This window comes from Pygocentrus nattereri, chromosome 24 (assembly GCF_015220715.1).
Source record: "Pygocentrus nattereri isolate fPygNat1 chromosome 24, fPygNat1.pri, whole genome shotgun sequence".
Lineage (NCBI taxonomy): Eukaryota > Metazoa > Chordata > Actinopteri > Characiformes > Serrasalmidae > Pygocentrus > Pygocentrus nattereri.
In genome coordinates, this window is record NC_051234.1 from 25,053,206 (window position 1) to 25,077,580 (window position 24,375).

The following is a 24,375-nucleotide window of genomic DNA, read 5'->3' on the forward strand; positions in this document are numbered from 1 at the left end:
GTTTGGGGTTAGGGGTAACATGTGTAGTGGGGAATTAGCTCAAATGGTAGAGCGCTCGCTTAGCATGCGAGAGGTAGCGGGATCGATGCCCGCATTCTCCAAACACTCTGTTTTCCTAAAGCAGGCTGTAACGATAGTTCTAAAGTCATGATCGATGTTGACGGTTACTTAGTTATATGTTTAATATGTAGCACAAGCACTGTCTTATCAGGTCATCACTTTACTGCTACACTTTACTACAGAATGTTATATGTCAACTAAATAAGTTATTAATAAAAAATGTCAGATATTAATTACATCTATCTATCTATCTATCTATCTATCTATGATTGTACAGTACTGTGCGAAAGTTTTAGGCATCTAAGCAAATTTTGGAACAATTTACCTCAGCAGTGAGTTTATCACAATATACATTAGAATGAAGTCATATTCATAATTCAAATAAACATAAAAACAATAAAAAGTCATTTCTTGGGTCCATATTTTTCCTTGACACCTTCACAGCCGCCACAGAGACTCCTTAATATCATCAATTACATCATGAGCTCAAATTACTGAAGCACTGATTGGTCAAACCAGGAGCTGCTTTTTAACTACATATAGTACTGGACTTCCTTGAGGAGAGGTTTAAAAATGGTTAAAGAAACACGTTAACATCCATCCATCCATCCATCCATCCATCCATCCATTTTCTAAGCCGCTTCTCCCTCAGGGTCACAGGGGGGTTGGGGGTGTGGTGCTGGAGCCTATCCCAGTGGTCATCGGGCGGAAGGCAGGATACACCGTGGACAGGTCGCCAGTCTATCGCAGATTACTATTTAAATTTAAAATTACTATTTATTATATATATATATATATATATATATATATATATATATATATATATATATATATAATAGTTAACCGTAGCTCTAATCTGTTATTTAATTTGTTTATATTTTAAAACTTTTCTATTTTATATTTAAACTTTCTATTTCTATTGCACCAAGAGGGGAGGGGGGGCTGTAAACCAATTTCATTGCGCAAATGTACAAGTACAATGTGTAATGACAATAAAGGTTCATTTCATTTCATATATATATATATATATATATATATATATAAATCATTATTCTATAAATTTTGTTTATTCAAATATTAAAGCATTTCTCAGCAAATAAACACATACTACACAAATAAATAGATTTTGAAAATGTGTCTTGGGTGCCTAAGACTTTCACACAGTACTGTATACACATATACATTGTTGTTTAACAATAAATCTTTAAAGATAGTCCCTGTTGTACTTTCATGACCTCAGTACTATGTCTACATATGTAGCAGAAGGATTGTATTGTAAACATGCATCCCATTTTTGTGCAGAAAGCTGAAATCAGCATTGAGGTTTGGCCTTTGCTGTCAACGGTAGACGTAGGGGAATTAGCTCAAGTGGTAGAACTCTTGCTTATCATGTGAGAGGTAGCAGCATCAATGCCTGCATCATCCAAACACCCTCTTTTCCTAAAGCAGGCTGGAGTTATTTAGCCATAATGATCAGTGTAGATGCTACTTGGCCATTGTTATTCTCTACATGTCAATGAATGCTATGATGTATTGTATTATCTTGACCTTTTGCCATCACAAAGTCCAATACTCATTTTGCTATCTTTGCTCTGTACTCATGGGTCAGCAGCTGAGGGCCAGCATTCATATATGGTAAAGTAAACATGGCAACTGACGTGAAGGTTTCTAAAAACAGCACACGTTGATGGGAGGCCTAAGCAGGGCCACATGATCTACCACAGTTAGGCAATGGAGAAGGCCTGATTTCACCACGACTCGTCCTCCCAGAGACTAGATAACTGGATAATACCTGAGTACTTGTTATTTTTATTATTCAAATTCCACTGGGCAGTTTTCATCTGTTCACCCTATCATGGACAGTTTGGAGAAGCAGCTCATCTGTCCGATTTGCTTAGAATTATTTACGAAACCAGTAGTGATTCTCCCATGTCAACACAACCTTTGCCGGAAATGTGCCAACGACATATTTCAGGTACTTACTTATTTTCCTTTCCTTTCCTTCTTTCTTTCTTTCGTTCTTCATCTCTTTCTTTCTTTCATCTCTCAAGATGCAGATGTTTTTGATTGTTTTGCATGCTTTCCTGGGAATCTCTGAAGAAGGGTCAGAGTTACAATATAGTGTCTATGTAGATGAATTGAATAGGTTTATTATATCAAATGAAAATGCTGGCACTTGTCCTTTGCTTGGAAATGTTAATTTACAAAATATAATTACAAGTATAATTTCCTATTCTCTTCGGCTTTCCAGTTCAGTTTAGCTGTTGTGATTACCTGATGAAAAGTAAAGTCATATAATACGTTACAGAGGGGCATAGATCTGGACCTGGTGGGCCACAATCCAGAGCAGGTTGGCGATTTTCTTGCTCAAACGTCTAATAAATGTGGTAATTAAAATATTAGATGTATTGTGTGTATTCAAGCAGCTAAACCACCAAATTGTACTCAACTCTGTCCTTTAAGGCCCACAATGGGGCTCCCCTGCATTAATCACTGTGAGTTATGCTTGTGAACTACTCTACTTAAAGGTTTTTTAAAAGAAAATAAATTGAAATGTATGTTTGATTCACAAGTGCATAATATTTCTTGAAACACTGCCTTTAATTCAATTGTACTGTTTATTTTTTCAATATTATCTAGTAACTACTGTTTCTGAGGTAGATAATAAATGAGAGGCAGGTAAACAGGGATAGAATACTGATATAGAAATCTTCCAGATTTTACAGGATATTGATAGAGACATACAAGATGTCAATTTACATGTGGAAGTATAGATTTGCTAGATTGAAGGTGCAGAGGATCAGAGTGAGTCTGATGAGTTGTGGATGAGGCGGCGATTGTCCATGGAGATGATGACTCAGAGGTGCAGTGACAGGCATACAGACCAATACACCAGTACTACTGGCTGTTCAGCAGCCTGATGGCCCGGGGAAGAAACTGTCTCGGAACTGGCTGGTTTGGACTTTATGCTTCTGTACCTCCTCCCGCTCGGCATCTGTGAGAACAGACAGTGGCTTGGGTGGATGGAGTCCTTTAGAATCCTATAGCATATAGTTTGTCCAAACGTTGCCTATATTACAGGTTCCATATCCTTTTCTTGCTTTTAGAAAGTTCAGTCTTATAAATTGGTTGCATTTTCTCCTTCTAATGATGTTGAGGTCTGACTCTCAGCTTTTTTTTTATCTCTTTAATTTTCTCTGTGAAGGCTTCTTGGCAGTTACACATCCTTTCAGACTCATCGTGTTGAGTTGTCTTGTCACAGTGGAAGGATGGACAGAAACAGCTGTGGATTTTTTCAGATTTGAAGCAGATTGATTTTCTTCTTTCTCAAAGATGAAAGCATTAAGTGCTGTTTATCTGATGAGGACAGTTTTGGTCTATGCAGGTGATTTTTAGGAGTCCCATTTTCTTTTAATCATTTTTCAAACTCCTGTTTAAGCAAAGGTATGCATTCACTGATCACTGTCTTAACTACACCTATTGTATGTGTGTTGTGCTGGTTTGAGTGGATCAGACACAACAGTGCTGCTGGAGTTTTTAAACACTGTGTCCACTCACTGTTCACTCTATTAGACACACCTGCCTTGTTGGTTCACCTTGTAGATGTAAAGTCAGAGACAATAGCTCATCTGCTGCTGCACAGTTAATGTTGGTCATCCTCTTGCTCTTCATCAGTGGTCACAGGACGCCGCCCAGAGGACGATGTTGGCTGGATATTTTTGGTTGGTAGACTGTTCTCAGTCCAGCAGTGACACTGAGGTGATTAAAAACCTCAGCAGCACTGCTGTGTCTGATCCACTCTTACCAGCGCAGCACACACCAACACACCACCAACACATCGTTGTTACTGCAGTGCTGAGAATGATCCACCACCCAAATAATACCTGCTCTGTGGTGGTCCTGTGGGGGTCCTGACCATTGAAGAACAGGGTGAAAGGGGCCTAACAAAGTGTGCACAGCAACAGATGGACTCCAGTCTGTAATTGTAGAACTGTGAAGTGCTCCTATATGGTCACTCAGGCTGATAAAATGCACAAAGAGTGTGGATATAAGGTATGTGTACCTAATAAGTGCTCAATGAGTGTATATAGATAGATAGATAGATAGATAGATAGATAGATAGATAGATAGATAGATAGATAGATAGATAGATAGATAGATAGATAGATAGATAGATTTTTTCAGTTTTTGACATAATTTGAAAATGGCTGTTGCTCTTTACAATGTATGTCAATTTCACGATGAATCAATGGACCAAAATAAATGACCCAAAATTACTTGGTAAAAATGTTGGTTCCATTAGCTTGCACTAAAAGTACAGTAGCTTTTTACCTTCTCCTGTAATGTTACCGTTTTGGAGATACAAGGTTTTGTTCTGATACACACACACACATATATATATATATATATATATATATATATATATATATATATATATATATCCATCCATCCATCCATCCATTTTCTAAACCCCTTCTCCGTCAGGGTCACGGAGGGGGGTGGGGGGGTGGGGGGATAGGTGCTGGAACCTATCCCAGCAGTCTTCGGGCGGAAGGCAGGATACTATATATATAGATATATATATATATAGATATATACACACACAGATACAGAGTAAAAGAAGGCAGGGTAATAAACTAAACACAGGTCAGTAACAATGATGCCCCAGACTAGACTGGGAGAAACAAACGATGGACTAGTCCCGACAGCAAGTGGATTATATCTAACCGCCTTATAAATATCCCCTGAAAAACTAATAATTTGTATGTAACGGTTGTTTTGACTGAAAATTAAATAAATTAGGTCTTCTTTGCTCTAAGAGTATATCGCTGCTGTCGGAAGAAAACCTTGTATCTCCAAAATAGTACCTTTACAGGAGAAGGAAAAAACATACTTCACTTTCAATGTAAGTCAATGGAACCAGAATTTTTCCCATGTCATTTTGGGTCATTTCTTTTAGGCCACTCATCACAAAATTTAAAAACAATGTAAAGAGTAGCAGATGTTTTCAAATTATGTCAAAATCTGAAAAATGCCAAAAATGGAGATACAAGATTTTCTTCCGACAGCAACAATATGTAGTGTATAGAGTAGAAATACTCAGGAAGAATGAAAGTATTAATGTTAAATTCTGTAATATTGGTGATATATTTTAGAAATACTGCGATATTAATTACTTTTATCAATACTATTAGCATTATTGCAAGTATCCTCCAATCTCAGCAGTCATATTCGCATAATGTGATGTATGGTGTGTACTGAATCATTAAACAGGAAAATAAAGAAATTTGACTATATATTGTATGATAGACCGCCTATCATATTTCTTTACTAATACCAACAAATCAACTATAATACAAGCAAATATGGAATTATCAGAAGCACTGCTATTGTTTATGTGAACATATTGTTCTAGTGTGTGCTTTTGAGGGAGACTGTAGCAGTGCAGGTTCCATGTATTCTTAAATCTCAGCAGTCGTACACAACAGTGTTATAAAAATCTGAGTATGCTGTTGTGTAACACTTATTTACTGACACCATTTCATCCCCCCTCCCCACTCATACAGGCCTCTAATCCTTACCTTCCCACCAGAGGAGGCACGGTGACTTCAGGTGGCCGTTTCAGATGTCCCTCTTGCAGGCACGAGGTTGTACTGGACCGACATGGAGTTTATGGGCTGCAGAGGAATCTCTTGGTGGAGAACATCATCGACATGTACAAACAGGAGTCCACCAGGTCAGCAACAGGATATTCTTACCGTTCAAATAGAACATCTAGGTGTAGCATTTCAATTAACACGTGATGGTCCACTGGAATCAGATTTATGAAATTGTTTTGCAGAATTCACTGAGGGATAAATGGTCTTGATTGCACCCTTAAAAAAGATGTTTTTTCAAGGATTTTTTGGTAAAGCAAATGGTTCTATATAGAACCATGAACACTTCCCACCCCAGTGACAGTTTAGTACCTTTATTTCTGAGATTTCTGAGATTTTATATATAACCTATATAGAAAAGGGTTCTACATAGCATCAAAAAGGGGTTTGCTATTGTTACAGCATCAAGCTTGAAACAATAGAAGAGCCCTGTTTGGTGCTATATAGAACCCTTTTTTATGAAAGGTTCTACATAGAACCATATAAAACACAACCTCCATTAATCCATAGAACACGTTCACAAGCAAAGAACCCTTTAATCATGTAAAGGTTTCTTTGAGTCTTTATGGTTCTGTATAGAACCATTTTCTTTACTAAATAACCCTTGAAGAACCATCTTTTTAAGTGTGTAGGAGAAACTGTGTGCTAAATATCCTACTATGATGTCAATGACTAAATTATCATAGTTTTCAATATTATTGTTACAATAATAATATTGCAAATGCAGCAATGACAAATTAAGCTTTCAAAATGATTAGTTAAATAATTATTGTTATCTGTTATCTATTTTATCTGCAAAAATCTATCCAATATGCTGGATAGTTTTTTATGATATGAATACATTTTGTCATTCATCATTCATTTAATGTCAGGTGGTGCAAACAGACATTTAAAAAAGTTGCATTTTATATGTGACTGCATTTTATATGTAACTGTGGACCATTTCTATGGGTCCAATTATCATAAAAGTTTAATACAATTTAAAGTGCAGCTGGCAATTTAAAATTAAATCAAATAATGGAAAATGACAAAAATAACATATGAAATAAGAGGTTTTCTCCCAGCAGTGATGATATACATATTTTAAAGTGATGGTCTACAACTTAAAACTACACTATACACTCACCTTGCTAGTAAAAGGTTGGACCCCCTTTTGCCTCCAGAACTGCCTTAATTCTTCGTGGCATACTTTCAACAAGGTGTTGGAAACGTTCCTCAGAGATTTTGGTTGGTTATTTGAGTTCCTGCTGCCTTTTTATCATCTCGAATATGTCCATTCTCCTCTGACCTCTCACATCAACAAGGCATTTTCGTCCACACAACTGACCGCTCACTGGATATTTTCTCTTTTTCAGACCATTCTCTGTAAACCCTAGCGATGGTTGTGCTTAAAAATACCACTGTCCACTCTTTCTTAAAGGCATTTCAGAATAAGATTTCTTTGTTGTTGGTTGCGCCGTGTGACATTTGTGGTAATCAGAATTTTACAGACAAAAGATTAAGTTGAAAACTTTTCTAGCTGCTCTATTTTTTAATATGCTTTGGTTTTAAAGGTTTTAAACCATTCAAAACTATTTTATTTAGAAATTCCCTCAATTTCCCTTTTAATAGTTTCTTTAATATATTTATATGGTTGAATTTTTAGGCATAAATGGCTAAATTTAATTTTGCTTTGATGCACTATATTTGCACAATGAGATATACGATGTGTACTGAATTATTAAATAGGAAGATAAAGAAATTTTGCAAAACTGTAATTAGACTTTTATATAGACAACATATTTTTTATAACCCTAACAAATCAATAATAAATTATGCAAATATGGAATAATCACCAGCATTGCTATTATTTATTAAATGTATTACTCTGGCATGTGCTCTGGAGGGAGACTGTAGCGGCGCACGTTGCGAAAAGAACCAAAAAAGTTTCTTTGCAGCAATTTTGTCCCTTAAATAACCCTTTAATGGATGTTTTATAAGTTTTGGAACCTCCACATAACGTAAGAGTTATGTATCAGTTAAAGTTTTGACACTAGAACTATATATCCAAGCCAAGAACCATTTTGGAACGTTTCCAGAGTAGGCGGTGTGATTATCATTGGCTTTATAATGCAGTATATCATTTAAATCAATAACCTTTACCATCCATATGTCCTTAATTAGGTGTACCAGGGCTGTCTGCTAAGTAAGGCTGTTTATGAATGCATCTGTTGCATCTGTTTCTATGAAAATATTTGGTTCTCTGTTCTGTTTAGAAGAAGTAGGTTTTCACCAACACTCAGGGTGGCCACCCTTTTTCCCCACACACATTTTTTTGCTGTTCAAATTCAGTGAATATTTTGCTCTGCTGCGTTTAATGCCGTGTTCAAAGTATGTTTTTCTTCTCTTGCTTTCCCCTCTTCAAACCTTGAGCTGAAAACACGGTGCTTTTAAGTACAGAAGTCCCCAGGGCCATACAATTTAGCCCACATACAGTGCTTTCACTCTGCCAGTCCTCTTGACTCTACCAGGAGTCAAACTCCTTTCTGAATGAGATGAAGAAGACGTTTGCCTTTGAAGGGATCACGCTGACCTGACAGTGGTCTGCGCTGCACTGTGGATGTCGTCTTAGTGACCCTTTGGAAAGTTAAATCAGTCACAATTACTCGATTTAAAAAAAAACAACAACTCTACTACTACTTTCTGCCACATGGTGTATCATATATATTTTTAATGAAGTCATTTAAAGGCTCTCTAGTTTATTTTGGAACACATGGTTGCTGCGTAATTTCCCCAACTGACCCCAGAGTCTGGATCAAAGTGTCAAGGGGAGGACATTCACGTACAGAAGCCACACTTCTGTACATTATTTTAAAGCAGGTGCAAAAATATACAACCCCAATTCCAATGAAGTTGGGACGTTGTGTAAAACATAAATAAAAACAGAATGCAATGATTTGCAAATCCTTTTCAACCTATATTCATTTGAATACACTACAAAGACAAGATATTTAATGTTCAAATGGATAAACTTTATTGAAGTTGGGACAGGGGCATGTTTACCACTGTGTTACATCACTTTTTCTTTTAACACTCAATAAGCGTTTGGGAACTGAGGACACTAATTGTTGAAGCTTTGTAGGTGGAATTCTTTCCCATTCTTGCTTGATGTACAACTTCAGATGCTCAACAGTCCGGGGTCTCCGTTATCGTATTTTGTGCTTCATAATGCGCCACACATTTTCAATGGGAGACAGGTCTGGACTGCAGGCAGGCCAGTCTAGTACCCGCACTCTTTTACTGCGAAGCCACGCTGTTGTAACACATGCAGAATGTGGCCTGGCATTGTCTTGCTGAAATAAGCAGGACGTCCCTGAAAAAGACGATGCTTGGATGACAGCATATGTTGCAAAACCTGACTGTCTGTGTCTGTCTGCCCTGCGATGGACTGGTGACCTGTCCAGGGTGTATCCTGCCTTCCGCCCGATGACCGCTGGGATAGGCTCCAGCACCCCCCGCGACCCTGACGGAGAAGCGGCTTAGAAAATGGATGGATGGATGGATAGAGGTCATGGAAAAATGTCATGTTAAATGAATTAGGGCTATTTTGTCAGAACTCAAACAAATGTGATGTGAAAGTGAACTTCAGGGGGGAAATAGAATAAAGAAAAATGTAAGATACGTTCACTTTTTATTATTTTGCTTTTTTTTAAGCCTGATGAGCCTGATGAAGTGAATGGTACTCCAAAACTAGAAAATTTGATCATATCAGTCCAGTGCTATCATCACTTCATTGGCTGCCTGTTAAATTCCGTATTAATTATAAAATTCTTTTATTGACGTATAAAGCCCTACATGGGCTCGCTCCTAAGTACCTGCAAGAACTTATTTCCTATTACGAGCCATCACGACTACTCAGATCTCAGAGTGCTGGTTTATTAATAGTTCCTAGAATTCATAAAACTGCAGCTGGCGGAAGAGCTTTTTCTTATAAAGCCACCAAACTCTGGAATGATCTTCCAGAAAATGTTCCGGACTCAGTCTCAATCTTTAAAACTAGGCTGAAAACTCACTTGTTTAGTTTAGCTTTTGGTAGGTAATGTTCCCTCTTAGATGAAGCCAGCAGATCCAGGGGTCCATGGACACAGGGAATTATAGTAAACTGAGACGCTGGTGCTGTCTTCCTGCTGCTCGCGCGCGGTCACTCAGGTTTGTGGACGGTGGAGCGGAGGGATGCCAAACTGTTTCAGAGTGCTCTCATGTCAGTGTGTCCTTCTGGTTCTCTACTTTTAGTTAAGCAGTCATAGTCAGATCTGCCGGAGTCGTTAGCCACACTCTAGAAATGTTCACATTCCCTGTTTTATGTACAAACAGACAGAATAAAATAATTTCCATCTCCCTGCCTGTTTTCCGAGTATACGACCTCCCACGTTTCCGGCCGGACACTGTAGGACGACTGATTGTCAAGCCCTCCTGCTACCCACTACAGACCAGCCGCCCACTCCCCAGCTACCGCTACCTGCCTTGGACTAGCTGCCCACCCTACACTGATGTTTTCATAGACTCCTAGCTATTACTACTACTAATACTACTGCTATCAATATTAGTAGTATAATCATTTGTAGGTAGTCTGACCAGAGGAGGATGGGTCACCCCGGTGAGCCTTCGTTCCTCCCAAGGTTTTTTCCTCATCTCTGAGGGAGTTTTTCCTTGCCACTGTCACCCCTGGCTCGCCCACCAGGGGTTTTTTGCATTCTTGTTAAAACTTTGTCTTTTCTGGAATTCTGTGAAGCTGCTTTGTGACAACATCCATTGTAAAAAGCGTTACAAATAAATTTGATTTGAATTTGGTTTGATTCTTAAGCGTGAGGCCTGGAGGTTCTTGGTCCAAGGTCAAAGGTGATCTTGCGGCAGCCTTCTGCGGCCAGCACCTGAGAGCTTCCCTACAGTGTACAAACCACACACTCACTATTAATCAGATCATCATGGTGCGATTAATGCTCCTGCTCTCACCTGATGTTGCTGAGGGAATTCTCTGCTTGCTGATTTCATACCAGAGCATGAAGAGCACACATTTTGATTACGCAGTTCACCTTTTGACTTTTGCTTTTAATAAGTGCCTTATTGATGTTCCACAGCAGCAAACCTGCTCCACAGATGGCAGCTGACCAGCCCATATGTGAGGTGCATGAGGATGAGAAGATAAACATCTACTGCGTGACCTGTGCCATGCCTACCTGCTCCATGTGTAAGGTGTTTGGTGCACACAAGGATTGTGAGGTGGCACCCCTCAAAAGCATATACCAAGTTCAAAAGGTACAAACTGGTGCATTTACATTTATATTACATTACATTATTCAGCACTGTGCAAAAGTCAGAGACCACCCTTCATTTATTTAACTTCCAGTCAAAAGAACCATTAAATACAGGTTATTCATTTTCAGGAAATATATCTGAAGAGATTAGATATAAAGATAATCCACTTGCATTAAGAAGGGGGAAGTCAAATGTGTATTTCCTGCTTTGTTTTTTCTTTTTCTTTTTAAATGAATAACGTAAAGGCAGTTTTGTTTTTTTATATTTGTTTATATTCATGAAGTAGACAACATTTTTTAACAAACTTTATCTTCACGTTTAAAAAAAGAAATGCACTGAGGCAGGAACATGTAGCATTAAGAGTCACACCTTTTTATACTCCTATTCATATACTTTAAGGATGTTTTTAATGCTTGCCTGAACTGGGATTCAAACCCAGATCTCATGTGTTAAGCATGTTATCTACTACACTGTCTGACTCTTCGTAACAGCAACTCCAATGGTAAAAGCCATGGGCTCACCAGAAGGAAACAGCACCCTCTTGTGGATTAAGACTATAATGCATTTGGGTTATCTATTAGTTTTAGCCACTGGGCTTTATACAAGCGAAAAATAATGAAATAATAAAATATCAATACTTGACCCTCTGTGTTGTTGATGCTGATTAAAAACCCAAAATATTGTGATGTTATACTGTAATAATTTTTGTCCAATTCCTTTTTACCTTAACATGTCTTCTAATCTTATAGCCCTCTGGGTGGCTGGCGTTGGTCATGGTCACTTTAGGCTAAAAGTATATTATTTAAAGTATAAAGTATAAGTATATTAGAAGTATATTAGCAGCAATGTTTTTCTATGGCAATTATAGCTGTATTTGTGTAATTGAACCTGTGCACATTAAAGTAGCTGAATTCACTAATTAATTGGTCTGTCTGAATACCAAATGGAATCACCATTTAAAAGTTTGCAGTGAATATTTTCAAAAATATAAATGCCTCATATTTCACAGCTGGAGATCAAGTCAGTACACAGTACATTGTTTATCATTGAACAACTTCTTGTTGTTCCCAAAATACTTGCAATATTAAATAATACATCAAGTGCTAGTTTAAAATATTTATCTACATTGCAAAAGTTATGAATCTATATAAATGTATTAACAGATTAATTTTTTAATATGTCAAACAATTACAAACTTTTGACTGGTCATGTCTTCAAGTGCTTCTGCTGTATTGCTTATGTGTGCCGTCACCTCCAGACAGAGCTGTCGGACAGTATAGCTATGATGGTAGGCAACAATGACAGGATCCAGGGCATCATCAGTCAGCTGGAGGAGACCTGCCGGGCTATAGAGGTGAGTTGCCCTGTGTGTGGGTCAGTCCCTCTGATGAAGCTGGTGAGGATAGCCGAGTTATTGATTGGGAGACTGACGAGGGCCCCTCAGACAAGCTCGCGCCTGAGCTAATGAGACAGGCAGGTAGGAAGCTGGAACACTTCCAGGCCCCCACAGCTGCTTCCTCAGAGGCTCCATGACTGACAAGTAAACCAAAGTGAGCTGTCTCGATTGCGCATATGGCTGACCACAATCCGTCCTAAGTAGGACTGAGGGTGGAGACAGTCAAGGGCAAATAGGAAGCTGTCAAAGCTTTGTAGCTTTTGATTATTTGTGAGTAGTGTTTTCCGTGTTTCCTTTTAGACTGTTTGTCTGTTGAAAATATCATTACTAATTTGTTTAAGGGACTTTCTTTAACTTTGAAATGTTTTTTGATGTTAGTTCTTGGGTTCCATATGAATTTACTGTTGACTATCAAATAAAGAAGAATGCTAGTCATTTCAGTTGAAAGATTCAGGCACGCTTGTGTTTTCTCTGTTGGGTTTGGCTTGCATGGGACTATGTTGGAAGAAGCTGACGTCAAGTTTTTTTCACTTTTTAGAACTTGGATGGATTTTTCACTTGAATATTTCGGGACATATGTATATATTATGTCCAAAATATTCAGGCGATATTAACTCCATCACATTATTTTAATCAGATTAACTAGCTCTCTGTCACGATTGGGCCCTCCCAGTCCTGTCCATGTGTTTGTGTTGTTTTGGTTTAGCCCATGTGCATTTGTTTTGGTTTGGCCCCCTTGTCTCATGACTCCACCCCTGATTGTCTCCACCTGTCTCCCACCTGTCCCCCACCTGTCCCTCGTTTACCCTGTGTATTTAAGCCCTGTGTTTGCCCCTTGTGTTTGCTGGTCTTTGTTGGTTGTACTGGTGCTGTCTGTTGTGTGTTGGATGTATTGGTCTTTGTACTGTTGTTTGGATTGTTCTGTTTGTTTGATTCTGGTTTCTGTCATGTCTGTCCCCCGATCAATCTGTGTTGGCTCTATGACCCTAGACCGTTTGGACTATGACCCTGGATTTGCCCATAATAAACGTTGCTTATCTCCACATATGCATCCGCCTCCTCGCTCCCCGTAACACTCTCTGTGTGCGGCTGCTAGTGAGCAACGAAGGGAGATCGGGGAGGAGTGAGAACCTCCTACTGTGAAAACACCTCTCCATAAAGACTGCTGTGCTGAGATGAAACAAACAGTACAACTGCAGCTTTCTTGATATTATGTACATTATATTGCCAAATGTAATCGCTCGTCTGCCTTCACACACTTATGAATTTGAGTGACATCATATTTTTAATTTTAATATGAAGTCAGCCCAGCCTTTGCAGCTATAACAGCTTCTATTCTTCTGGGAAGGCTTTCCACAAGGGTTAGGAGTGTTTATGGGAATTTTTTACCATTATTCCAGAAGCGCATTTGTGAGGTCAGACACCGATGTTGGACGAGAAGGCCTGGCTCTCATTCTCCGCTCTAATTCATCCCAAAGGTGTTCTATCGGGTTGAGGTCAGAACTCTGAGCAGGCCAGTCAAGTTCTTCCACACCAAACTCACTCATCTTTTTGGACCTTGCTTTGTGCACTGGTGTGCGGTCATGTTGGAACAGGAAGGGGTCATCCCCAAATTTTTCCCACAAAATTCCTTTCACTGGAACTAAGGGGCTGAGCCCAACTCCTGAAATACAACCCCACACCATAATCCCCCCTCCACAGAACTTTACACTTGGCACAATGCAGTCAGACAAGTACCGTTCTCCTGGCAACCGCCAAACCCAGAGTTGTCCATCAGATTGTCAGATGCAGAAACGTGATTCATCACCACAGAGAACACATCTCAAGTGCTCTAGAGTCCAGTGGTGGCACTTTACACCACTGCATTTGACGCTTTGCATTGCATTTGGTGATGTAAGGCTTGGATGCAGCTGCTCGGCCGTGGAAACTCATTCCATGAAGCTCTCTATGCTGTTCTTGAGCTAATTTGAAGGCCACATGAAGTTTGGAGGTCTGTGGTGATTGATTCTGCAGAAAGTTGGCGACCTCTGCACACTATGTCCCTCAGCATCCGTTGACCGTCATTTTATGTGGCCGACCACTTGTTGGCTGAGTTGCTGTCGTTCCCAATCACGTCCACTTTGTTATAACACCACTGACAGTTGACTGTGAAATATTTAGTAGCAAGGAAATTTCACAACTGGACTTGTTGCACAAGCGGCATCCTATCACAGTACCACACTGGAATTCACTGAGCACCTGAGAGTGACCAATTCTTTCACTAATGTTTGTAGAAGAAGTTTGCAGGCCTAGGTGCTTAGTTTTATACTCCTGTGGCCATAGAAGTGATTAGAACACCTGAACTCAATGATTTGGATGGGTGAGTGAATACTTTTGGAAATGTACCGTATATATATATGGTATGTTATTACATAGTATAGGAGGCAGCAACATGCAGCTCCAGAGCAAAATTAGATTTTTACATAAAAATAAAAGACACTCGTTTGCAGTAAAATTCTGCTGTGCTGGTTGTTCTAACAGTTTTAACAATGAATAGTCTTAAACGCTGGAGTTAATGAAGCCTATATCTTCTACTTCACTGACCTTTAACCCTGAAGGTTGGCACGCACAATGCTGGTCACACAGCAATGCAGACATCAGTCTTGCCTTGCAAGTAGCTAACAAAACGGCAAAGAGATTCAAGACAAACATCAATAATTTAGTGATGCCTGCTGCACCGTTTACAAGAAGCTTGCAAATGAGAACTTCAGTCTCTGAAGTCAAACACTGAGAGACATTTTACAAGAAACTATTCTACTTTTGAAAGAGTTTCATGCTGGAGATGCGAGAAAACAAACTATATCTAAGCAAAAGAGCAAAGCAGAGCAAAGGACGCCTGCATTTTCATTTGTATTAAATTTGTTATCCTATACTAACTCATTAAAACATACTGAGACATATTTACAGCCAAGATGATAAAATGGACATCAAATGTTGTGGCTCCCCAGGTGGTTTAACTTTTTTCTGAAAACACAAAATGGCCCTCCTTAACATTTGGGTTGCCAACCCTAAATAAATTATGTACTGTTACAATAAAAGTAGGATTTAAATACTATAAAAACACTCACATACGATGATGAAAATCCCATTCACATGTTTCCATCATACTTGTTCAATGTTATTGAAGGAAAAAATGCCACCTGAGGACAAAACAGGTGGAAATAGGCATTTTATTGCTAGTGTATAGTTTGTAGTCTTTATTTTGAATAATATGCCATGGCATATCTTTTCTGCTCAGATCCTGGAGGTTAATGTTGTTTTAATTATTTGAGCCCTATTTTTTCAGTATTTACCTTTCATTCTTTTCAGGAGATTTGCTTCTTTTAAATACTTCCATAGTCCAGTTTTAGAAGTTGGTTGCACTTTCTGTTCTCACGTCTCATATAATCTAACAAATTACAAGTTATGGCCACCTAGATACATTACGGATAGTGTGTTATGCTAATGGTGTCTGCATGATGTGTGTTGGCCAAATTCTTCTTCCATTAGGTTCTAACACTGGCAACTCCTCACTTGAACTCCTCGATATCCATAAGCTGAGATATCACAGAGATTCAAAGGCCTGCTTTTTCCAGGATTAGAGTAAAAGTTATTATGGGGTTATTTTTGTTGCTGTGCCCATTGCTCTCCTATCCACTCTGCAGCAGCGTATTTCATTCATTGTGCTGTACTTATGTATTTTTGTTGAGTATCTGTACTGTATGAAAGACTTTCTCAATTTTTAGATTTTTGATTTATCCAACTTTTTACTCTTCTACTTTCTGCACAGATGTGTTCTTACCCTTTGGTCTAAATATAGAGGAAACTGGATTTTTTTAAATATCTGAAAGAAAGTGATTCTTGCCAATTTAAGCAAACTAATCTTAGCACACTTTAATAAACAACATCCCTAAATACCTGCTGTCCAGTCATAGCTGAGCAATAGTAACCAGGCCTGGGCACATCTAACAAGCCGCCAGACTTTTAACCTTAGGATGTGATGTTGTGTGAAATATTTGTTTGTGTTTTGATAGTTTGTTTGTAAGTGTTTTGATAGTTAGTTTGACGTGTTTTGATAGTTACGGTTAGATATTTTTTCAAATACAACTTGTACAATCATCATGTCATGTCAAATCTGAAATCGAGTTGGTAGTCTGCTTATGCTGGTCAATGCTGTCTTGCAGGAGAATGGCAGGAGGCAAAAATCTCAGGTATGTGAGAAGTTTGACCACCTGTACGCCATCCTGGAGGACAAAAAGAGGGAGATGAGTCTTCAAGTGACGGCCGAGCAAGAGGAGAAGCTGAACTACATTCGCGGACTCAAGAGGAAGTATGAAGATCATCTCGAGAGCATGACCAAGATTGTGGAGTCAGGGATCCAAACTATGGAGGAACCTGAAATGGCTCTGTTCTTACAGGTAACCAGCTCCCATTCTAGTTAATGTTACAGACATTGTGATTGAAAGGGGCTAGTTAAGAGTGGACTCAGTTTCAGTGCTAATATCCTTCTCTTTTTGACCTTTCAGACTGCCAAGCCTTTGTTACATAAGTAAGTATATATGTATATACAGAAGTAACTATATACATTACATATTGTTTGAACATGTGCAGTAAGGCTGTATGACATTGGCATAATACTATATATTGTATTGCTACAGTATATATTGTGATTGTGTTATACTAATAAACATGTATAAAGCAGTCACATTTCATAACCATTGCTTCCTGATCTGCTAGGATTGGTGAGGCCTCCAACAAGTCCCACCTGGAGAAAGTAGAGCGTGGTTATGAGAACATGGATCACTACACCGTTAATTTCAAAAAGGAGAGCAAAGCTATACGTGCTATCGACTTCATCGGAGGTACATCTCTAACAATGCTAGCAATGGTTTTAGCTTACATGTGATAACAGCATGCAACCTGATGGACGTACGCAGCTATAATCAGAGACATTACAAATAAGGAGACAGGTCACTCGTTGGAAAATGAGTGGGAAAGCTTGTAACACTCAACATGGCATCCTGCCCTTCAAAAAATCAGTTTCCTGTGAGCTCTTATTTTTAGAACAAAATAAATTCTAGCAGGGTCATGTTTGGAGGTGTGCACAAGAGCAGTAGCCAGAACAACACAAAAACGTTTTTATACTTTATTTCAGACAAACGTTGCAAACTATTCATGATTTTTTGTAAATGTTATGTTATTTGTAAATATATTTTTGGAATAGTCAGTTTGGCCTTCTGTTTGCCAAGATCGCTGCCAAGTGGAAAGACTTTGACTGTGGTCAGAGAGCACCACTCATTTAATTAATTTCCTGTCAAAACAGCCATTATTTCTGAGGCTTTTAGATATAAGTAACACAAGGAAGAGGGGGAAAAGCAGTTTCCAAAAGTCGTGTTCAAAACTATTAAAAGACAAAGGAAGTGACTGTGCAAAATCTGTTAGACCACTAAAATCTGCATCAGATAAACAGCATTTAAAGCTCTCATCTTTGAGAGAGACAAGAAAATCAAGTTCCACTGTAAGTACAGATCGTAAAACATCCACAGGTGTTTCTGTCCGTCCTTCCACAGTGAGAAGACAATGTGGAGTAAGGTTTTATAAACTGATGAGTCTAAATGTATTATTTTGTAATTTGTAAGACTGCATGAATCAGTAGAATGTAGAATGTACAACCAGCTTCTAAGACTGAACTTTGGAGCTGTGGAAAAACTAATGTTAGAGCTTCTGGGTAATTTTCTGTCATATGTTTTTTTTTTCCTGATTCCGACTTGATGGAAGTTTTAATTGGATGTTAAATACATTAAAGGATAGTCACTGACTTTTGTACAGTACTATATGATGCTGCTATCAATTAATTTTTTTGCTGTAAGTTTTCAATTTTATAAATTACCTGCAAAGTTTCTGGTAACCTTAAAAAATCTATTTGCTAATGCTTTTGGTAAGTTCTTCAGCAGTCAGCTCATGGTGTAAGGACCATGTTTTACCTAAGTAATGAATTGATAGGGTTCTTTTCCAAACTATTGTTTACATATTTACATATTGAAACATCTCTCAAATGATCGTTTTGGCCCAAAGACTGTTTAAACACCTGAAATGTTTCAGTATTGATCTGACAACAAGAGAATACAATGCATAAGTTTAGGTATTATTCCCACTGTCATAGATATTGTCAGTAACATTTACATATTGCCTTCCTCAAAGTAAACCTGATTAATATTTAATATTTTAGGTTATTGCCAACCACCAAAAATGTAAATATTAAGAATCCCTAAAGGCATTACCATGACAGAACCTTGTTTTTCTGTAAAAGTAACTTTATAAGAGAAGAGAAAAATGTAATGTAAGTTATTATAAATTAATTTTAACTCTATTGGTCCATTTATGAAATTTCCACACAGTGTGTATACCAGCTGGCATTTTCAAATTAGTTAAAAATAAATTAAAAAACAACAAAAATAGACATACAAGGTTTTCTCCCAACACAGCTTTCCAATGAGTGTTGGCTCTTCTTTCACTTCTCACTTGTCTTTCCGCAGATGATGAGGAGGAAGAGGAAGATGTGCTTGGAGTTGGAGCAGAAGAGGACAGCCACACAGAACTGACCGCTTCAGGTGGAGCAGACGGAGGGGGGATTCCTGCCTATCCTCCTCCTCTACCACTGCCTCAGCCTGCTCCAAACACACTCAAGAACATAGGCTCGTCCTAGCTCCGAACCTGCAGCATTCATATTAAACATAGACCATAAACATGCATGCATATCAGTGCTGTTGCTGAAATGGTAACTTTACAGCAGAAGCAAAATAGTTTTAAACAGAGTTACAAAGTTACAGCAAAAGAGTTACAAAGTTTTCGTATGACAGCAATGATATGCATGTTGATTCATCCAGTGTAATTTACTGTACACAACTGTAAAGACCCAAGGAACTATAACCATAGGACTTTGGACTTGAAAATAGAGAATTTATTACATATATTTCCAGCTGAATTTCTTACTGTGCTGCAAAGCTTTCTTTTTAACAGCTGATTTAGAGATGTCACACAGCAAACAGCTAAATATAAACATGGATGGTTTTGGAAACCCATCCAAGATTGGTCATGTTGTTCTTTGCGTAGGGAGTGTTTCTCCATGGTATTTTTACTGTTGGCACCGCAGTAGTGTTTGGATTATGAATGGCATGATGATCATCTCTCAACATACTCTTGTCTCATTTTGTTAATGTTGTCTACAAAGAAGATCAGTTTTGATGTTAATTAATCGATGTATGCTCCACCCACCAATACGTTCTTTGCTAAATTGGACAATGTTTGCAGAACACTAGCAAAATATCCCACTTAAAAATAATTGGAAACTGTAATATACAAGTCATCCAATTACAAGTACAGTGCTAGTTTATATAATTATTTATTTTGTGTTGCACTGTGAATACATCATCTGTAGTTTATTGCTGTGTAATCGAGCTAATGTTAGCATGGTGGCAAATGTGTTGTTGTCATTTCCCAGTTTTTAATTCATTTTTACTTAATATGTTCATGTTGTTGTTTTTAAACTCTGCAAGTACTGAAGCAAGATTCTTATTTCATTGTTAAGTATTTATACTTATATTTTTTCCCTGAGGTATCTATGGAGACACAGCCAAGTGAACTCTTTCAGTGATTAGGCCTTCAGAAGCTGAACAGAAGGCCTTACACATTAAATTAACCACTAACATGGAAGGAAATCCAAGCTTTAAAACAGACTGATAGACAAAGCAAAAATAGCACCTGACTAAACTAGAAGTGTTCTAGTCCACCTGAAAAGAAAGCATTATAGACTATAGAAGAGCACTTGGTACTACACACTCAGCCTATCTCTCATAGAAAACAATAAGAATAATTACTATTTAGAACAATTTCTAAAATAACAGAGAGCAAAACAGTTACTGAACCCCAGCTGCCATTAGCATATAGCAGCAACAATTTTATGAAACGCTTTAGTGATCAAATTGAAAGAAATTAGGCAGAAAATTCAGAACACACAATTGAACTCTACAAACCTGCTGCCTTATAATCCCAGTCTAAATCTTGAGAATATTATAATCACTGCAGAAAGGTTGGAATCATTTACCTTACTTCAAGAAAATGAACAAGTTAAAATTGTTTTTTCCACAAAATCTTCTGCTTGTATGTTACATCCAATTCCTACAAGGAAATTTTGCGAGAAATACCCAATCCTATTCTGTCAATAATAAACTCATCTCTTAGCCTTGGAAACATCTCAAAAACTCTTAAACCAGCAGTAATTAGACCACTGATTAAGAAAGCTAATCTTTATCCCTGCGAACTATTACATTATAGACCTATCTCAAAATCTCCCCTTTATATCTAATATCTTGAAAAAAGTAGTAGCAAAACAATTAAGCTTGTATTTGTATAGGAATCATATACTTGAAAATTTTCAGTCTGGTTTTAGGCCAGATCATAGTACAGAGACAGCACTAGTAAAAATTGTTAATGATTTTTTATTTTTCTCTGACAAAGGAAAAGTGTCTTGCAGGTCCTACCTCACTGTTTGCTATCAGTTTGTAAATGTAAACGGTGAATCATCTGTCCTCGCAAAAGTAAAGTATGGTGTTCCACAAGGCTCTGTTTTAGGACCTATATTATTCACAATATATATGCTACCACAGGGCACCATTATCAGTAAACATGGCATACATTTCCATTGCTATGCCAATGATGACACTCAGCTCTATATATCAAGCAAACCAGATAATAAAATTAAACTTAGCACAATTGAGGACTTATAAAAGACATAAAAGACTGGATGTCGAGTACCTTTCTCCTACTTAACTCAGATAAAACAGAGGTTCTGCTTCTTGGTCCAAAAGCAGCTAGAAACAGACTGTCTAACTTAACACTTAAACTTAAAAATTTCTCAGTTGCATCAAGCTCATCTGTAAAAAATCTTGGTGTTGTGATAGACCCTGATCTGTCCTTCCACACACATATATCTAATATTACTAGAACAGCCTCGTCACGATTGGCCCCTCCCAGTCATCCATGTGCTTGTGTTTACCTTTTGGTCTTGTCCATGTACTTCTACTTGTTTAGCTTCTTCCCTATTCTGCCCCCTTTTTTCTAGACTCTGCCCTTGATTGTTCTCACCTGTGTTATCCACCTGTATATGGTTAACCCTCGTTGTTTCTGTATTTAAGCCCTGTGTTTTCCCCTGTTAGTTTGCTGGTTTATGAATTGTGTTGTTTGGTGTTGTACCTTCTGGCCTCTGTTATTTTTCCAAGTCTCTGTTTTTGTGTTTAGTCTGTATTCCTTTTTTTCATGTCTGTGCATCATTCTCCACATGTTGGCTCTTTGACCCTTTACTGTTTAGACCCTGATTCTGGATTTGCCCCTAATAAATCTCGCTTCTCTCAGCGTATGCGTCCGCCTCATCATCACTCCACAGCGTTACAAGCCTTCCTGCATCTCCGCAATATTGCTAAATTAAGAAATGCAGAAAAGTTAGTTTATGCATTTATTACTTCAAGGCTAGATTACTGTAATTCCCTCTCCCATGTAACTTCTCTCCCTCTATGAACCATCACGCCTACTTAGATCACAAGGTGCTGACCTACTACTAGCATTAATAAAGTTACATTAGGGGGAGAGCCTTCTCATACAAAGCCCCCAGCTTTGAAATAATCTTCCTGTTAATGTTTGGGACATAGACACAGCCTCAGTCTTTAAATCTAGGCTAAAAACTTACTTTTGTAGTCGAGCCTTTGGTAATTAGTTTTTCCTTCAGATGTAGACCTTCCGGAGTCTCTGCTGCTCTGTTAATACTGTAATCTGTGATCAGTCACTCATTACAGAACTAACTCTCTGTGTTTTTTCCTTTCTTTGCCGAGTTGAACAGCTGCCCATCCTGATGCTGTTGCCTCTTCTGCCTTGATCGGATGCCACTGCTTGCCAGCCTTCTGAACCGGCTTAACCACCATTCTTGCTGTACAATGCTGTGCAATCCTCACCCTCAGATGCTGCTGCTGCCACTGCATAATCAGAAACTAATCTAATTAACCACTGCTGCACCTGTTTTTCTTGCTTTGTACTATAATACTGTAATACTGTATACAAATAATGTTTGCTATCTGGTGTCAACCAGAGGAGGTTGGGTTTTCTTCTGAGTCTTGGTTCCTCTCAAGGTTTCTTCCTCTTGCCCTTAGGGAGTTTTCCCTGCCACAGTCGCCAATGGCTTACTCATTGGGGCTTGAACCCGGATTTCCTTTCTGTAATGCTGATTGTTCTGTAAAGCTGCTTTGTGACAACTCCTGTTGTAAAAAGTGCTATACGTATAAATAAACTTTGCTTGCTTTGTTTGCACTAACATACAACTGTGTAACATACAGAAATTAGCATTATCATAGCAGTGAAGATCTACCTCCAATAGTAATGGTTTATCACGGCTGCCTAGAAGAGATCAGCCACAACAGCATTGTCCAATTGGAATCTTGATGTATGTTGTGCCTCTAACCAAACGTTGGTCTGATTTGAATAATTTTGCATAATTTGAGAAACACTTTTGAAACAAGGCAGATAGGAAATGACAAGAAGAAGAAATTTGCCACCAAGCTGCTACCAAAAACTACAGCCAAAAACAATACCGTATTATAACATAGATTTACACATTATGACAAAAAATGATTTGTGTGCTGTACTTTCTGATTTGGCCCAATTGACTTTTCCCAGCATTTTGTAAGGTTGTCCAAATATACAGCAGTTGCTACAAAACAACGCATATGTGGGCGGAGCATGGAGGTCAACTATCCATTTTTAGACTGTGAATACATGAATAAGGATCAACATAATTCAGTGGAATAATGTCTTGTGTTGTTCTCACTCATGTCATCACACGTGTAACCCTAATCTTTTTCGACAAGCATCACACTTCGTGGATCAGCGTGGAAGTAATTCATCATTTCTTGTGCTCACAGAGCTGTCCTCTGCCTCTTAGCAGTAAACAAGTGCAGTTGACGCGTCTCGGTGGCTGAGCTGAAATAACGATGCCAGGACTGTTGCGTAATCCATACATTCTGGCCCAGTGGAGGGTGCTGGGTGACAGGAGGGGGTGCACTGACTCGCAGCATAATGAGGTCCAGGCAGTAGAAACACCCCCTCCATCCATGTTCATTAACGCTGTCCCTTCTTCAGTACTATAGGGCCTGTGTGAAGATGAGGTGTGCTTAGTGCTGATGATCTGGGGGTCTTTTTACAGAGCACTTTGTCAAGGTTAGATGAGTAACTTAAGCCAAATGTGAAGTCTGTAAAATTTTAGAACAGGATACTTTTGGAAGTATATGTCTATGAAGCATATGAAGCATAAACTGGGGATTTGCACTCCCAGATTTTTCAAAAATGTTTGAGATTATGAGGTTTTTACACTAAAAAAATCCATAAAAAATGGAAAAGTCTGTGACATTACAGTACATATTCTGTGTAAACACAGGACAATTCCATCCATCCATCCATCCATCCATTTTCTAAGCCGCTTCTCCGTCAGGGTCGCGAGGGGGTGCTGGAGCCTATCCCAGCAGTCTTCGGGCGAAAGGCAGAATACACCCTGGACAGGTCGCCAGTCCATCGGAGGGCAGACAGACAGACACAGACAGTCACTCACACCTAGGGGCAATTTAGCACATCCAATTGGCCTGACTGCATGTCTTTGGACTGTGGGAGGAAACCGGAGAACCCGGGGGAAACCCACGCAGACATGGGGAGAACATGCAAACTCCACACAGAGAGGACCCCAGTCACCCGGCCGGGGAATCGAACCCAGGCCAGGACAATTCCTTTGTTTCATATATGGAACTTTCCATAATTTTACATTTTTTCCTCAGAGATCATGCGTGTTTCCTTCAACTCAAAAGAAACAAAAAAAGCTCTGTATACTCCAATGCAAACAACACATCAATTGCC

At 38.6% G+C, this 24,375-nt stretch overlaps 1 protein-coding gene and 1 non-coding gene across 2 annotated transcripts; both read left to right on the forward strand.

The window, feature by feature from the left end:
- Nucleotides 1-28: 28 nt before the first annotated feature.
- On the forward strand, nt 29-101 carry trnaa-agc. Its single transcript has one exon. It is a non-coding gene; the product is annotated as a tRNA-Ala (tRNA).
- Nucleotides 102-1,915: 1,814 nt separating this feature from the next.
- Nucleotides 1,916-19,623, forward strand: trim55b (tripartite motif containing 55b). The gene is made up of 8 exons (XM_017716752.2): nt 1,916-2,035; nt 5,628-5,797; nt 10,835-11,012; nt 12,271-12,366; nt 16,611-16,844; nt 16,953-16,975; nt 17,164-17,288; nt 18,963-19,623. Exons 1-8 carry the CDS (start codon nt 1,916-1,918, stop codon nt 19,130-19,132), a joined length of 1,116 nt encoding a protein of 371 aa, XP_017572241.1. The 3' UTR covers nt 19,133-19,623.
- Nucleotides 19,624-24,375: the final 4,752 nt, after the last annotated feature.